Source organism: Delphinapterus leucas, chromosome 10 (genome assembly GCF_059928025.1).
Source record: "Delphinapterus leucas isolate spDelLeu-1000000601 "Yukka" chromosome 10, BTC_Dleu_Yukka2, whole genome shotgun sequence".
Classification (NCBI taxonomy): domain Eukaryota; kingdom Metazoa; phylum Chordata; class Mammalia; order Artiodactyla; family Monodontidae; genus Delphinapterus; species Delphinapterus leucas.
The window spans coordinates 84,722,797-84,741,820 of record NC_143138.1 but is presented as its reverse complement, the minus strand read 5'-3'; the positions used below and the strand labels follow the sequence as shown (position 1 = coordinate 84,741,820).

The 19,024-nt window shown below is 38.1% G+C and overlaps 1 protein-coding gene across 1 annotated transcript in view; it reads left to right on the top strand.

Moving 5' to 3' along the window:
* MDFIC2 (MyoD family inhibitor domain containing 2) overlaps positions 1 to 19,024 on the top strand; it is a 98,793-nt gene that overhangs the window by 71,669 nt on the left and 8,100 nt on the right. The window contains exon 3 of the mRNA XM_022572569.3: positions 13,737 to 13,958. Within this exon, the coding sequence (XP_022428277.1) occupies positions 13,737 to 13,958 (222 nt within the window). The remainder of the gene's footprint in view (positions 1 to 13,736; positions 13,959 to 19,024) is intronic.

The window sequence follows — 19,024 nt, the reverse complement described above, 5'->3', positions numbered from 1 at the left end:
CATAACAGAATGTCTTGGAAGCACAGAAAGAACCTTTGTCACAAGTCAAGAAAGGCTTCAGAGAAGGTGAAATGCCCACTGAGGATGGGAAATGGGTTTCATTAATCCCCATATTCCCCGTATCTGGCAGGGTTTCTAAGTACAGGAGCAGATGACAGATAGCTGTTAAATAAATAAAGTACCATGTCCTCCAGGTCTGAGGAATGAGGAGCTGAGTAAGGTGGGGAAGGAGGGAAGGGAACTCTAAGCAGAGAGAATGGCACTTGTAAAGGGCATTCTCAAAATTGGGAGTCACAAATGTCTATGTGTGGAGAGGATGCTGTTGGGAGGAAAGGATTTGCAGATCAAAAGAGACAGTGGGGAAAAAAAAAAAAAAGAGACAGTGGCTGTGAACACACTGCGTGAATTGAAAGCCCCCGACAGCTGCATTACTACTGTGCTGCTTGCTGTCCTGATTCTGACCTTTTTGGCATCCCATAGGGTTCTGAGATGGGTCCCTCATCTCAACATTCACTAGCTCCAGGATCTTCTCCAAAGTGCCTGAATTCTCTCTTCCGCCTTTCTTTATAAAAATATTTTAAAGAATCACTAAAGAATAAAGACGTATAATACTTGCCTTCATCATTCCTTTCATTAAACAAAGGAAATACTTATACTAATACTTTCCAAAGAATAAAATTATTGACGTGTACACAACTGACCACTCCAGACACTAACGTTTCTATTTGACTATCTTGGTTTCTAATCCATATCGTTGCATCACTATTTTATAGCATTCATTTTAAAGTTCCCCATTTTTAATTGGTCATTTTGAAAAGGAATTTTTTTTCAATGAAGAAATATATTTTTCTTAGTTTTTACAAAGGCCTTTTGTGTCAAAATGCTCATTTAAGAAAACGTGAAAGATTCTGAAACTTTGGAAAACTCATGCTCGTTACAGGCATTTGGAAAATTCAGAAAACACTTTTGTGAGTGGAGGTTTTATCTGAGAATCTTTCTTACGTATAATTTCCAGGTAACTGCCATAATGAAGAATAAAAATGAATCCTGCAAAGGTTGCTTTATAATTACACCCAGATACCATCTGATAAGGAGACCAAAGAGTTCTACACACTTCCTGGTTTCTGGCTCTGTCACCTCCAATCAGTGCTAGTTTTGAATAAGGACATTCACCTCAATATTTTCATTGTAATTTTAATTTTGTAATAACCATTGATCGTTCCTCAAGACAACTGTCATTCTTTCCTTGCCTCAGCATCTCAAAACCTGAGTTCCTACCTTTGCTTTTGCTTTCTCTGGAAGTGAAAATATAACTTTAAATAATGTTTTCAGAAAAGGTTTTGTTAGTTTTCTTTAGAGTAGAATATTTTCTTCTGATAATGTATTAGGAGAATACCTTAGCATACCTTCCCACAGAAAAGACAAATTGATTGAGGATAAAATTGTCAAGGCCTAATCTTTCCTCAAAATTTAAGAAATGCTGCACCACTGTTTTTTGGCACGTAGCTTTGGCAGAAATGATTTGGGGACAACCTCAGAACAATTCTTTCTCATATGATCCAGTTTTCTCGTCTAGGTGCTTGAAAAGTATCTTTATTTTTATAATTTAAAATACTTTGTAGGATTATTGGTCTCTTTTTTACTAAATTTTAGACAGTGAGGTACACACTCATAAACTGTTTCTACTGAATACATACACATCAAGATTATCCTTAAACAAAGCTTATATTTAAATTGTTTTGGTTTCTTCTTTAGGAAACTATTAACGCTTGGGTGAGATCTATGTGCTCTGACCTCTGTATCTAACACCATGTTTATCATCACAAGTTCAGTCCTTTATCCTTTACTTTTAAACTATGGGAAAGTTGTTCGTATTTACTCTCTGCATGACTACCGATATTCTCTGTAGGGTCAATTCTCTGTTTTACTGCCCAGACGCAGATTTTAATTCTGTCATTATAATCTTGACTTCTTCAGAATCTCTTAATTCACTGTGTCCCTCTGGATCTATCCTGTAGGCTTTTCACCTCCATTTGTTTGCTCCTTACTATTTTCTTCTCTTTTCTTCACAGATTTCTTCAGGCAATCTAATCAGAATCTCAATTTTTGAAAATATTCTGTTTATTGTAAAAAATCATACCTGGATTGGTTAGAGTGACAAAGAACTACAGCTCGCTGGTCAGATCAAAAAGCACAGCTCTTCAAAGGAGAGGGCAGCTCAATTTTCCAAATGATAAAGAATATTCATTACTGGACCAGGCAAGGTGTTGGGGGCACGGTGGGGAGACAGAGGTTGTTCACTGCCCTCTCAGCTGAGCTAGCCGAAGCGCCAGACGGATTGGATTCTTTAGTTCAATTCTAATGAGTAGATGTGTTGTGTTAATTCTTCCCAGAACAAGCAAGCCCATATTTTGTGGACGTGAGCACTTTTCTTTTTCTATATTGTCAGAGGTGTTTAAGAAGGAAGCTAGGAGAAATTTTGTCAAGGATTTCTATAAAGACAATATTTTAAACTTGGAAGCTGTGACTACAGTGACTATTAGGCCTGTGGAAATAACTTTTTAAAACCTATCATGATTAATACATGGAATAAGTGGATACTTTTTTAAAGGAGACTTGTTTTTTCCTTGAAATGATCCAAACACTTCATAGAATTGTTCTGTTATTTTTAAGACCTGAAAATGTAACCTAACTTTGTGCTAGCCTGCTTTAAGCATTCTAAAATATATTCAGAATAGTCTACCTTCACATGCTGGAATACTGAATATTTTACGCTCGGACAAGGAGCAAACCGTAGGTCTTTCGCCAAGCACTGTCAGTGCACTTGAGTATGGGTTACCAAAAACTCTGGAGAATTTTTTTTTTCTATTTATTGTTATAGCTGAAATCCTTGTGTCTCTGGTAGGCTTTAAGTGACATAAATATGCATTTCCATCTGCACGTCCTTGTCAGGAATAGTTCTGCTGGGAGGTGTTATGCCACCCAAGTACTTCCAGAATAGAGTCTGTTAATCCTGTTACCACTATAGAAACTCAGAGGAAAAGTCTACTCAGGCCACTACTGCAGCTGCTGTGGCTGTCAGTCTTCCAGCGCGCCACACCCTCGGAACCAGAAGGAAGCCTAAGAAAATGGATTTTCCTTCAGGTGGAGAGGGATGTAGAGGGCTGACCTCAGTCTATTACTTAGACCAGCGGTCTCCAAAGTTTTTCTTGTAAACCTTTATTAGTAAAAAAGGGGGGAAAACAGCAAGGCGCACTTTAGGTAGGTATGTGTATACATATACACACACACACATACACACACACACACACACATACACACGTGCGCATGCAATGGATATATAAGTTGCCACATTAACTGCTATGTATGTTATAAAATATACCAAAATAACTATTATATGATAATTTTCTTAAAAAAAAATGTCAGTAGCTGCTCTAACCCGCATTGGATAGACTTGTACCTTCCCTAGGAGGGAGGCCATTGGAGTACACTTCCACCAGATGGGCCACCAGGAAAATAGATCATAAAGCCCAGTTAGGCTTCTGATAGATGCCATAATACACTGGGCACATACAATGGGCCAAAGGAGTTGTAAATGAGCACGTGCTTTGCTTCTCTACTTACTCCATCTTGTTACCTCTTGCCCTTCCTCCTAGTGTGGCTTGACTTCTAGCCTCCAGGCTCTCTGTTTAGATCTCATCCCTATCCTACATTTAGATAGGCATGTTACAAATGGGTATGAACCTGTCAAGACCTACAAACCAACAGGGATCTTGCATAGTCTGTCAACAGACATGTCACCTCAGAGCCCTCAGGACACAAAAGCAAGAACCAGCTAAATAAACGAAATCCAAACGTCAATCATCCAATAAATATTTTTGAACAAAAACGTATAGATCTATAAACCCAAAATGAATGTCTTTCACTGTCTAATTCCATATAATACAGCAGAGCTCAGAATTACCCATGAATCTAGTTGTGGAACAAAAATTCTTCAGAAAGGCAGTGGATATGAAAAAAAGCCTCGCACTTCTCATGATAGTGAAAGACGGTCTTTTCAGATATAGAAAACTGAAGACTTGGCTCAAAGTTCTGTTTGAATTGATAAAAATAAATTATTTTATTGGTAAAACCTAGAGTCAGCCAGAAAAGAGTATGCAAACTTCCCCCAATCACTACTGGTGTGGGTATAAATTGACATGATCCTTTTGGAAGGCAATTAGTAAATTATACGAAAAGCTTTAGAAATTTGGCCATTAATCCAATTAACTCCTTACTTATGAATTAAACCTGCATAAATGAATAGATATATGAAAAGATTCATGAAAATAGCGTTTAAGAATATTTATAATAGCAAAAATTGGCAACAATTTACAGTTTCATTGAATGGTGGAATGTTAAATAATTTATGATATGTCATGCAAGAAATGTTATGCATTATTTGACTTCTTATTTATTAAGTACCTATTATGTTCCAGGCACCCTTCTAGGAGATTGCAATTAATTAATATAGACAAAGCTTTCATAAAGGTGATATTTTAGTCAAGGGTAGAAGAGATATATACTCCATAATCAAGTAAACAAATACATAAACAAAACATTTTCAGAATAATGGAAAGCAGTATGAAGACAATGAAATTGTGATGTAGTAGAAATGGCTGGTGGTGAGGGCTTGAGATTAGTTTATATAAGGATTTCTCAAATTCAGAGGAAACCATATTCTTTGTGTAGGCTTTTTTTTTTGTCGGGGGGAGGCAGGGAGGATTCCTGTGCATTGCAGGATGTTTAGCAGCATCCCTGGCCATTAGTCACTAAAAACACTCATCTCAATCATGACAGTAAAACACATCCCCAACCATTGCCAAATGTCCCCTGGGTGGCAAAATCTACCCCAATTGAGAACCGTTGCTTTAGATTTAGTGTAGGGAAGGCTTCTTTGAGGAGGTAACATTTGAGCTGAGATGTATGTTTTTAAATAATCTTTAGGATATAGGGAAACATTCATGAAATAACTGTAACATATACAATACAATATATTCAATAAAATCGCAATATTGATTTTCTTTTTAAACCTCTATCTAGACAGGCAATATAGCATGATGGTTAGAAACACAAACCTGTAGCCAGGCTGCCTTAATTATAATCCCAACTCCATCACTTTTTAGTTGGGTGACCTTGGGTAAGTTACTTTATACCCCTGTGCTCTTGGGTCCTCATCCAAAAAATGGGGATGACACTAGCAGTACTTAACACATAAGGTTTCTGGGAGTATTAAATGAGTTAATACATGCAAAGTTCCTAGAAGAGTGAGTGGCACATCTTGGAAACACTATATATAATATATACATATATACTGCATATATAATAATATATTAAAATTAGATAAACATTCTAATTTTAATATTTTATATATTATAAATCTGACATATATGTAGATATATACGCTATATATACACCAGATTTTTCCATTGTCTCTTTGTGAAACAAATGAAATAATGTGTTAATAATGGTAGAATTACAGGGGATTTCATTTTCTTTGTGTCTTTTTATATTCTTCACAGTTTTATAGATACAAATGCAAATGTTGCTTTCACATCAAAATAAAAATCAATATGTATTTTAGCACAAAAGAGAATTTTTAGACTTTCACCAGGATCAACTGCATAGCGAGAGTGGGCGAGGAAGACCAATGGAAGATGTGCTCAGAAACACCTGTCCCAGGGAAAATGAGTCAATTGTCAACTGAAAGCTGAGACACCCCACGTTCAATCTGTCAGTCAGTTCATCAGTCATCTGAAATTTACTTAACGCTTGCTTTCTGCCAGACACTGTGCTAGATGCTGGAAAATCAAAGATGAATGGAGGTCACATTTCTTCAAGGAGCTCACAGCAGAAAAGGGAAGAGAAATACATCCACAATTAGCCACAGTACAATAAATGGTATAGGCTATAATGAGGACCAACCCAGGTCTCTGGGGGCTCTCAAAGGTAACAATTTCAGTTGGAGTGGGGGGCAGTGTAGGAAGCTTCACCTAGGAGATGACACTTGCAATGGTCTTTGAGGGATAAGTTTGGAAAATGCAATCATTTGTAAGAATTCTGGTTTTGAGCAAACACAGAACGTGCTTCCTAATCAAACACCAGCAAAATCGCTTAGCCTAGAGAAAGGAAAATCAGAAAGGACGAAGGAGTTATACTTCAGAAAAGTGTCTTGATCTCATATCAGAGTGCCTGGTTCCATAAAGCAATTTGTTAAAGTTTGACTGTCATAGGAATTAGAAGGCATAAGTTCAAGTACTAGCCCTGCCCCTTACCAGCCGGGTAATCTTGGGCAAACCATTAAAATCTCTGACACTCCATCTACTTCCTCATTCATATAATGGTGATAATAATACTTTGCAATACTGTTGTGAGCGTCAAATGAGATAATGCAAGTAAGAGACTTTCAGTGACATTCAAATAGTTGGGATGATAAAATGTGATGGTTTTAACATAATAGAGACGATCGTGAATAATTATAATTTAATTTTTAACATTTATATTCAAACATAACAGTAAAAAAAGAAATCAAATCTATACACAACACCAATTATACATGAGTTTATAGCCTGACTGGCTTCATTTATTTTTTCAAAGCTCTTAACCTATTACTAATCCAAGTGCATCAAGCTATAAAAACTGCTAACCAATTATTTTTTTCCTAAGATAACATAATCTCTGTTTCTTGAGACACTTTATACTAACGTTAAACTGAAGCTAACTGCATGAAAATGAAATGGAGACTCATAATTGCAAACTGTTTTCATGTCTAAAGAAGATTCAACCACTTCCTAGGACTGAATTGCTCCTTGTTAAAGTTTAAGATCAAGCTATAAAAGTACATCACTTAGCCTATGTCTGCCTACCGGTGCAAAGTATAGTGGCAAGCAGAAAATGGAGGTAATTATCTAGAAACATTAGGCCAAAAATCCCACTTCGGCCCCAAAAGACTGAAGTTGCTTTGCAGGTATCAGGGAGGCCTGAGGAGGGGGCCACGTTCAACTTTCTCTTAGAACCTTCTTCTCCATGAATCCTTTTTACCTTGAACACTCATTGCTATGACATCTGGAGGAATAATATTCTTTTGCTTTTTCTCTCTCTAAAAAACAAGATTTACTAAGGCTGACTGAAAAGGCTTAAAATGTCCTCTTGTCACGGCCCTTGATAAACATTTTATCTAATGTTTTCTGAAGCAGAGTTTCAGTTGAAGCGCTGCAGAAGACAAAGCAAAACAATGATATGTAAAACTGCTGCTTTAATCTGAATGTCTTAAAAAACAAAACAAACAAACAAAAAACCTGAATGTCTTTAAAAGACATCTAACCAGAGCTGGCATTTGAAAAATTAAAGAAAAAGAAGGTCCAGTGTAATATTCTTAGTTCATTTATCCCTCCCCCATCAAAAAATAGATGTAATGAACCCAAGATTTTTTGTTCAATCTTAACTAACAGGATATAACAATGGAATGCTCCATGAATTACTTACTGCCATTCATTTCAAAAGGTGAGAACATTTTAGGAGGCCTTCAACGCTCACCTTGAGAAAAATACCTTCAACGCTCACCTTGAGAAAATTACCCCACTCAACTTCCAAAAAAGAAAATGTGGGTTTTTTCAAAAACAAAAAACACCTTCTTTGAGTATCAGTTACCTTTTATTATGCTTTTGTGACTACTAGGGAACCCTCATCGTCCTCATTTTGTTCTGTCTTTAGCCATACTATCAAATCTCAAATTTAACTCAATGTAAGAAAAATAATGCTCTATACATACAGAAAATGATTCTAGCTCGTTCTAATAATTTTCATCATGTGTGATCATGTTGTATGCTTTTCTCTACTTTGTGTATTGTGTCATTACCTACCAAGCTGTGGAGAAGAAAGTCCATATAGTCTAACAATAACAACAAAATATCATTTCTGACATTTGTGTGAACTTTCAAAACTTTACATACAAAGGAAAGAACTTTTTTTTATCTCTACCGTGTCAGCTTACTAACCATACTTATTTATTAATGGTTTAGTAGCTTACACTTTGAAATGTCACTTGCCTGTTTTGATCTGATTTCAACCACGGATAATCACAGTAATGAATTCTAAGCTAGACTATAGTTTAAATCCAAAGGAAAATATAATTCACAGTTACAGCTTTAAAAATGGTCCAAACACTTGAAATGCACACTCACCTTAAACGTTTTGGTCTAGAATTAAAATTAAAATCACCCTGCCTTAACATCTTACCTAATAATTTTCATAGAGGCTTCTGGAGTTTAGCGTTCACAAGGAAAACTTAACAACAAGCAACTTTTGTCAAAGGCAATTTGTCGGTAGAATGGATAAGTTAATTGAGAATAAGAGAATGGGAAAGAAAGAGCTACTGACATTTTGTGTGTATGCATGATGTGCTTCTGCTTTGTTTCGTTTTGCTTTTTCATGAGTAATAGGACCAGAAGAGTGCTGCTCACGACCTCATTTTGATCACAGTGAGTAAGATGTCTTAGGAGAGTTGTTATTATAGTTGAGATCAATGATTACTGAAACACAGGCTGACCTTGCTTCATTGTGCTTTGCTGTATAGTGCTTCACAGATACTGTGTTTTTTATAAATTGATGGTCTGTGGCAACCCTGCATCAAACAAGTCTATCAGAGTCATTTCTTCCAACAGCATTTTCTCACTTCGTGTCTCTGTGCCACATTTTGATAATTCTCACAATATTTCCAACTTTTTCATTATTACTGTATTTGTCATGGTGATCTGGGATCAATGATCTTTGCTATGACTATGGCAAAAAGACAACAACTCACTGACAGTTAGCATTTTTCAGCAGTGAAGCATTTTTAAGTAACGTATGTACCTTGTGCTTTTAGACATAACACTGTTGCACACTTAGTAGACTACACTATAGTGTAAACAGAACTTTTATATGCACTGGGAGAGCAAAAAATTCGTGTGACTTGCTTTATCGCAGTATTTCCTTTATTGTGGCCATCTGCAACAGAACCAACAGTATCTCCGAGGTATGCCTTGGAGTCCAGACTTGAGGGCACAGAAGATTAAACCTGAGTGGTAGTATTTCAAATGAAAAAACAGAGGTGGACTTGTGAGATATTTAGAAGGAATAAGAAAGAAAAACTGGAAGGTCACTGAACGGAGAGATGGGGCAAATCAAATATTTTTAAGCTCATGAAACTGGCAAAATGACAATACTATGAAAAGAAATCGAACTGTGAATTCTCCAGGGATATCCAGGATTACCAAGTTTGGGGAGGAGAATGAGGGGCCAATAGAAAGAGACACAGTAGTTGCGAAGGATTTGGCCAGTAATTCAAATAAAACATCCAATAGTCAGTTGCAAGTTTGAGACTGCAATTTGTGATGACTCTGGGTCTCTTGAGGACTATTTGCTCTTAGTCTTTGAATTCCCAAGCACCTAGTACAGCTAGACACATAGCTTTTGTGGTTGGCTGGCTAACTGCATAGAGATTTGGGGCCCAAGTGCACAAAGAAAATAAGTTGTGAGTGTGAACGAATACAGACTTTAAGACCAAGGAACAAAGAAAGGAGCCAAGAGAACAAAGTTTGAGAAAAAACTACATTGAAGTAATGGGAGGGAAAAAAGAAACCAATAATCAAGATAGGAAAGGTCAAAGAAGTAAACCCAGACAGAGAAATGGGAAGGGAAGGGAGGGGGAAAACAAGAATAGGATGGAAGGAGTGGGGGGGTGGGGGGTGGGGGGAGAAGAGATGTTACTTATTCATGATTTGAATTCATATATATAGAGACTCAGAAGATGCACCAATGCAAAAATTCTAAAGTCACACTTGGTGAGCAAAAATGAAAATCATTAAAATGTTTCATTAATGACTTAAAGTAAATAAATTAACAGCTCCTGTCACATTGATTCATCCATTGCATGTGGGCACTCAATAAATGTTAATTGAATTAAATTAATAACATTTGCTCAGTGGTAATAAAAAATTAATTTACTGTCTGTCGTCTCTGTTACTTAAGTTTATGCCCATTGCTTCTGCAATTACTTCTAGCCCAAAGAGAAATTTTCTATTTCCCTGACTTTCAGTACACACTTTCTTTCCCAAGAAATACAGTTGAACTTCTAATTTTTGTCCTAATTTTGGTGATTTTTTCCTGTTGAAAAAAATTATTTTCTCTAAGTTAATGTCAAGAACTATGTATAACATCCCAAATTTAGTTTCACGAGTTCCTTATTTAATTCCAAAATAGTTTTCTCTGCAGAAGATGTGATACCACTTTTTATGTGTTTCTCCTTTTAGCTTATGCTACTTTATAATACTTTGGGTACAAAGTCAAATAACACCACAAAAGAAGGAATCTGGGGAAATTACTGTTAGCATTCCATCTATAAAAGATGGAAGATGTCAGTAACATTCACCCAAAAATTGTGACTCATTTCAGATGTCAGAATTCTGGGTTGAACAGACTGGGTTCTGAAATGTGTGTTTGTCAGACGATTTTCTAATGAGTAACAGATAGTTCCCAGTGGGGAATGAAAAAAAAATAAAAATATAAACAGAGATTATAGAATTAAAATAACTTTATGAATGGCAGTTTAACTTCTCCATAAAATTCTCTCAGTACAAGCCCAGTGTCTCCAAATGGTTGCTTAATGTAGCACACCACTTAGATTCAAAATGCTATACTTAAAAGTGTCGAGAAATTAAAAAGAGAATCATATACCACTTGGCTGTATACTGTATTCTCCGCATGTTCTTATATTCCAGTAACCTCTATCCAACTTTTTTTTTGTTACTGAATTACTTTGTGCAAAAGCAATTTACATCACATGCAGCCTGACTACGTGTGATAATTTGAACGGACTGGCAATTAATTCTGTAGCAAATAGCTGCTGTAATCTCTATACTCATCAAGGTTTTCTTATCTATCAACTCTTCCTGAAATGCTCTTTAATGTACGGGATACAGCAGCTGTAACTAAAGAGGCAGGATTCCCTAAGTGTGCAAGAAAGTAGTCTTAGCTTTGCAAAGACTGCTTAGGTATGTCTGTAAAGCAACGTTATTTGCAAGGCTTGATTTCAGGTAGGTGACACATCACGGGATTGACAGTGAAGAGGGTTTTGCTGATGTGCAGTCCCAATAGTGAGGAAGCAGAGATAAAAGCTAAGAACAAATTGGAGAAAATGTTGAATAATATAAAGAGACAGGGACAAGAGCAAAGCTTCTGGAATCCAAACAGCCTGGGTTCAAATCCCAGCTCTACCATTTACTAACAAGGAAGCCTCAGGGAACTTATCTAAATAAACTAAGCCTTGGTTACACTCATTCATCTGTTAACTTGGGGTACCAATTTATACATTTCCCATCTGTCCTGGGAGGCTGCCAGTATTACCTCCTAGAGTCTTTGTGATGCTTAAATTAAATAAGGTACATAGTGGTAACACAGAGCTTGACACACAAGGTATACAATTCTGTGTGCTGTGTGTGTGTGTGTGTGTGTGTGTGTGTGTGCGTGTGCGTGTATAAAGCAGTGGTTTGATATTCAAAATTGGTGGTTTTGCCCCATGGAGGAAATGTGGCAATATCCACAGACCTTTTGTTTGTCATGTCCTAGGGCAACTGGTGTTACTGGCATCAAGTAGGTAGAAGACAGGGATGCTGCTAAACATCCTACAATCTCCCTGTGACAAAGAATTATCTGGCCCCAAATATCAGTGCTTCTCTAAGTACTGAAGGCATAATTTGAATGACTATTTGTGATTAAAGCTGGTTACTTGACACTTTGGTATCCAAGCAAGAAAAATAAACTATGATTTTTGTCATCATCGTCATAATCATCGTTATCATCACTATACCATTAATTTGGTGAATCTCTCTTGGGTTAAAGGAACCCAAGAGCTTCCCAATCTGTTGAACTAATTCTATCTATTCAATATTACATTAACTGCTATCAACAATAGATGTTTTTCTGAACCCCTATTTCTGCAACCAAGAGATTTAAAGCTAGCAGCCTAAGAGGTAGGGAATAAAAATTAAACACTGTTGAAAGCCAAAGCTGTTTGGAGGCTCAGAAAGCAACAAAAATGGCCTAAGACAATTGTGCGTGCAATACTGTCAGCTCTCGTGCCAGTTAGGAGCCTTTGGAGAGCAACTGCCTCGTGATTAGCTTATGAAAATCACTGATGTATGTATCAGTGGCTGTCCTCTCCTTTCTCCACTCTCAAAAGCAGAAGGCCCCTGTGGCAGTGGTTCCCAAACTTTTCTGCATGTTGGAATCACTCAGGGAGCTTTGAAAATCCCTCAGGAAATGTGATCTAATCTGTTGAGGGGGAGGAGGGATTGCCTGAGCTTTAAAAAAATTCCAAATTTTTAGAAGGTTTCCTAGATGATTCTACCCTGTAGACACATCTACCACTGTCCTAGGAGGCAGGATCAAGCAGAGATTTCCATCTACCTCAAACTAAGAAGCAATTTCTGGAAGGACAATGAAAACGGACTTGGCAAGAATGTATTTCTTGCACAGAGCTGCCTAAGCACAGTAAAATTAAACCAGGTTGCCAACTGCTTTATTGATTTCAGTCACTCTGTGAGCATCACTGAATCAGGCATTGGGCTAGTGACGGAAAAGGCAATTCTCTAGAAGGCATCTTCACTATCTCCCAATAGTGCTGCCAAATCACCAGGACTGATGCTTGTTTAGGTCTGAAGAAGTCCCTGGGTGTCATCCTGGATGCAGGTTTGAGAATACCTTCTGTTAACTCTTCTCTCCATCTTAGGATGATTTAATTGGTGTAGGTAAGCTATACACTGCCTGCATCACTACCCCGTCTGGATGTTTCTGAAAGCCAGGGACCATGCCTGTCTTAGTCAGCACTTAATCCTCAGTTTCGAGACCAGTGCTTGTTATGTAACAGACCCTCAATTATTCTGCGGGAACCAGTAAATGAGTATGGGAGTTCTGAAATACACGAAGCACCTAGGTCTTTTCAGCCTTCTCTGTGCCTCTCCAAACCAGAATTTCAGTTAAGGACTTTGCTCTAGGTTCCCTGCCAGGTGGTTACATGGAAATAAAAGCCTGTTCCCAAGAAGTACACCCCCAAAGCCACAAAGACTATCACCTTCATAGACACCTAACAAATGGCAAGGCAGAGAAAAGACTGGCAAAGTAAGAGTCTTTAAGGGCAGATGTAGAAATGGGCTTATAGGATGGTTATGTGTGACCACTTTTCTTATACAGGGCAGGAAACTGAGGTTTGCAGACACAAAGAAATAAAACAACTTGACTGAGATCACATACATTACTTAACAGCATTTAAGACACTTCTACTACTTCTGAGATCCATAAAACATTATGACAATAAGCTGACAACATTCTATGAGGTTTTGTTAATCCTAGTGAATGAATGCCTTGATTCTCCCCACCCATCACTATAAAAATCACTGTGTTTCTGAAATAAGTGGTACAAATTACTGTGATAGGTTAAACTTGTAATATGGGTAAGATTTTATAATTACTGCACTTTTATTCTTACATATATTTTCATTCAAGATAATCCTGTCCAATAATGCTTCATGCTTCTAAATAAGATTTTAATCTTATAAAAGCCTAGAATGTGAATTTTTCTGCCAACGTCCCTTCTTGGATCGGGAGGTCACGTCAACTATAAGCGGGTCTGTGTATGTGTGTTTTCTTTTTTCCTCTAGATACGCAACTCACAAACGGAAAGCAGGCAGACGAGAAAGCCATTAATACCATTGTTATAAACTCAGTATCCGAATTCAAAATCACAGATGGACAAGCCAAGGAAACCCCCAGTGAGAAAAAACTGTCAGAATCCAGCATATCACTGACCTCCCTTGAAGAATGCCAAACGAAATTTTCCTACCTCCAAACTCATCCTTCAGTTCATCCAAGAGACACTGATGGTATGTTTCTCACAATCAACCCATCTCTAAATAAAGCTCCCCAAACCCCAGCCCCTGGAAAACCATCATATATGCTGTTAGAAAAAAAAAAAGTCTTCATGAATATTAAACAGGAAGGCTTCAATTTGAAAACTCTGATGAATGACACATGTCAAGGTCACCTGGCAATTATGAGGTGCTTGGCAGGTTGTTTGCTCTCAAAGCTGGAAGTTTGAGGCAAAGTGTTTTAAATAGCTAGAGTGAGGTAAAATCATTCTTGCTATGGAGCTATGAAGTAGACTAAAAAATGGCCAATTTTTTTCTCTTCTTGCATCTGGGACTATTCAACCCGCGACTCTAGGCTGAGAGGAGAAGAAGATAGGGTGGAATAGCATTGCAAAGCTGGAAAAGTATAAATATAGACTGCAGCAAAATACAAGGATGCTTACGCCAGCAGCCTGTGGAAAAGGGTTGGTTCCTCTAGGTAACATCACCTCCTAGGCATTCGAATCAGTGCAAAGCTACACCAAGCCACCTCTATATATGACATAAGAGGCCTGTTGCATTTGCAAAACCAATTGCAAAACTGAATTTATGCTAAATGATCAGCACAGTCAAGTTCAAGGTCATGGACTCCACACCAAGACATATGGAATTTTACTCATGTTAACTTTGCACTGACCTTCATAGAAGACATAAACCACTCAGGAATTGTGTAATGTTCCATAGTGACATTTGCATTTAAAGAAACCTTGAAGTTTCTCAAAGGAAAACATAAAAAGGTACAGTTTCTGGTCCATATTTAAATTCATATTTACTTTTTTAAAATAAGATAAAAAAGTGAAATAAACTTTGCATAACAGGAACTTTGAAATCACATCAGTTTAATTCCTGGCTCTGAAATTTATTCACTGTAAGACTGGATTAAGTTTTTTACCATCTCTAAATCTCAGACTCAGTTATATAATGGAGCTAGTAACACGCAATAGGGTGTTTTGAAGATCAAATGAAATAACATGGGTAAAACATCCAGTAGACAACTTCTCACAGAACAGATGTTCAACTTCTGCTTTTATTATGATTATGGTTTTAAAAAGTAAGGGGAGAGATTTCTAACACACGTTATATATGATCTCGTGAAAACATTGCCATGGAGGCTTTAGACTAGAAGACACAATTGCCTGCAGTTGCCAGGAGACAGTGCAAATAAGAAGTACCTCCAGATGTATGATAGGGATGGGTGAGGACTGTGGCAAGGAGAAGAACACTGCCTCTACTCAGCTCCAGCTAATTGTTGCCAGAAGGAAAAAGAGGTTCAGACCTGCCAGAACTAGAGTGTTACAGGAAATCTCCCAATTTTTAAGTGTTGGCAATAGTTCTATTTCTTCTATGAAGCCCCAGACACTCCCAACAATACACAGCTTTCAGCTAACTTTGGCCAGTAGGCTGCCAGGCATGACCTTGAGTCCAAGATGATGTCCAAGTTTCTGGTTTTGTTAGAGCTTGATGCTAATCAAGAAAACAGGCAAGGGCTTCCCTGGTGGCGCAGTGGTTGAGAGTCCGCCTGCCAATGCAGGGGACACGGGTTCGTGCCCTGGTCCGGGAAGATCCCACATGCCGCGGAGCGGCTGGGCCCGTGAGCCATGGCCGCTGAGCCTGCGCATCCGGAGCCTGTGCTCCGCAACGGGAGAGGCCACAACAGTGAGAGGCCCGCGTACTGCAAAAAAAAAAAAAAGAAAAAACAGGCAACAGAGGAGAGTTCTCTACATTTTGACAATAGAGAATTTTATCAGATCATGTAAGGGATGCATGGATTTTTACTTGTAATGGATCTTGGTTGTAATGATCCCAGAATTACGAATTACCATTATATGTATCCACACAATACAGGAGGGTGCCCCTCCGGAACCACTCTGATCTGTCTTATCAGGTATCTTGGCAGAATGAGAAGGACCAATGCAGCTAGCATGATACCTGAACCCTTGTATTCTCAGGGAAGACCAAAATGACTACTCCATTAAAATGGCAACACATACTCAAGAGCCTCATGTAGGAAAAGAACCAACTACTCTTTCTTCAAAAGGGCAAAGGAGATTCATGAAGACCATTGAATTAGACTGGTTTCTTAGGCCCTGGACAGTGGCTATTATGACCCAGAAAATTCCAGTATTAAGCTGACAACACAGGTAATAGCTCATCCTCATTTCTCACACTGCAAAAAAAAAAAAAAAAAATCCCCCCACTAAGGTAAGAGTTTTTGGTACCTGGTTAAAAAAGAGAGTAAAACACCTAGACTAGGGCCCACAAATAGTGCTAAGAACCTCTCATTATCCTAGATAGCAAACATCAAGGAAATAAAGAGTTAAGTCAGACTCATTGCATTTTAGGAAATTTTTGATAGTAATTAATTTAAGGATGCAGAAATTGAGAGCTGGGGTCACTGTTCATACTGAGATAAATACAGAAATATCTTTCAGGAACAGCAGGGGAAACAGAAGGGAAAAGAGAAGATTGCATCCACTTTTATGTAGTTTGTGGTTAATTTATTTTCAAATATATAAATGAGTGCATAGGAATGGATGCTTAATTGCTAATATCTATTATTTATATACATTGCCCCACTTAAAACAGGATGGAGAAGCCTCACACATGCAGATTTTGTAAAATGTGTTACATCCATTAGCACAGTTCATGGTGTGTGCTCTGATGGGAATTTAAAATGATCTTTACTGCACATCACACACTATGTGCTGCGACATTATTATTAAATTGTGCCTCATCCTGTGTGGTCCCTTTCCTGAAGAAAATGGAACAAGTACAGAGCACTATCTGTGTCTCTGCTTCTGCTTCTATGTTCAGATTGCAAAAGCATCCCCGTGGATGATAAAACCAGGGATACACATGATATGAGAAAACAGCCTCCTTAAAAAGAATCTTGAGAATAAACCTAATTGATGTATAATTTTGAATTTGAGATGTCTCATCCAGGTGGAAGGGGAAAATCATAAATACAAGATACCTCAAAAGAACAGTCTTAATTACACCATGGACTACTGAATAAAATGATTACATTTTCTACACTGTAAATTTCATACAAGTAAATGCAATAGTGTCATCTTATAAAATGTTTCAATTTTATAATTATTTCAGTTCATTTGCTCAGAAAAAAACATAAGCAAAAATTTACTAAGTATCACCCAAATCTAGTCATTCTAGTTCTAAAGAACTGACTTGAATGTTAGTTGTGCTTGTCTGAACTTAAATAGATCTTGACATATTTAAGTAGCTATTAAAATTGATAACATCAGGAATGATACCCCAGCTAGAGAAAGGCAGTCACACTTTATTTATTCCCATTCTGTATTACATTTTTTTAAAGAACTAAATGTTGGGGGGGTGGGAACGAATTTTTATACTTTTTTGGTTTATTTATTTATTTATTTGGCTGCACTGCGTCTTTGTTGCTGCGTGCGGGCTTTCTCTAGTTGCGGAGAGCGGGGCTACTCTTCCTTGCGGTGCGCGGGCTTCTCATTGTGGCGGCTTCTCTTGTTGCGGAGCATGGGCTCTAGGTGCTCTAGGTGCATGGGCGTTGCAGAACGCGGGCTCAGTAGTTGCAGCTCACGGGCTCTAGAGCGCAGGCTCAGTAGTTGTGGCTCATGCGCTTAGTTGCTCCGCGGCATGTGGGATCTTCCCAGACCAGGGCTCAAACCCGTGTCCCCTGCATTGGCAGGCGGATTCTTAATCACTGCACCACCAGGGAAGTCCCAATTTTGATACTCTTTGACCAAAAACTTTTAGTGATCAGTTGGAGACAGGTGTCATGAATCTTGTTATTATGCCAAATTCTCTCAGGGACAGCACATTAACCATTAACGTATGAGAATACTGGGGGTATCTTGTCTTTTTTTTTCTTACTTTGTTTTGGCGGGAGAGGAAGGGAGACTGTTGTTTATCTGGGGTCACTTCTGGAAGAATCATGTTCTTGCCACTTTGGAAAACGATTCCCAAAGATGCAGGAAGCATGTTTCTGGAGTTGAGGAATGCGCCAGGGACCGCAGAGGGCAGCTACAGCTACCTCTTGTTCCTCCCTCCTCCTGATCCTGGGGAATCATGGTGGCAAGAACACTGAAAGCTGGAAAGACAAACTCAGGGATTACAGGACCGTGAACGTGGGGCCGACCTCAGGTATATGAGTGGAAACTCCTTCGCACTCTTACCTTTTCCACCATGATTAAACATGATCCATTCTTATGAGGCAGATTCTTCCTCTCTTTATTACCCTCTTTTTTGTTCTTTTTTAAATTGAAGTATACTTGATTTACAATATTGTGTTACTTTCAGGTGTACGGCATAGTGGTTCAGTATTTTTGTAGATTATATCCCATTATAGGTTATTACAAGTTAATGGGTATAATTCTCTATGCTGTACAGTATATTCTTGTTGCTTATCTATTTTATACATAGTAGTTTGTATCTGTGAAGCCCATACCTCTAATTTGTGGCCCCCTTCCATCACCCCTTTGGTAACCACATTAAGATGTGGTATACATATACAAGGGAATATTACTCAGCCATAAAAAAGAATGAAATACTTCCACTTGCAGCAGCGTGGATTATCCTAGAGAATATTCTGCTTAGTGAAGTAAATCAGACAGAGAAAGACAAACACTATATAAGTAGCCACTATCCAGTTAACATATAGCACCTTTAGAAGCTGCAGTAGTCCTTCAGGGTCGTGAGGTTATCACTTAGCATGTTATAGCCTCCACATCCTCAATGTACCCTAGGGGTGTAAAGAGGAAATGGAACCAACTTAAGAGAGGGTTTTTATCATGGCTTCTTGCTCAAAGGCAAATACCACTTCCAGCTGAATGGCCTGCAGGTCTTGGATACATCTTAAACCTCCTTTAATCCAGGTTTAAGGAAGGAAGAAGTAGGAAATGAGATGGGTACTATGACAGCAGAAACTAGAGCCTATGCCATGATGCCAGGTAGTCCAATAAAAGAAATTTAATACTTGGGAATGTGTTACAAAGGTATAGGGAGAGGTGAAAAGCTACGGGGGGAAATTACCGACAACAGGAAAG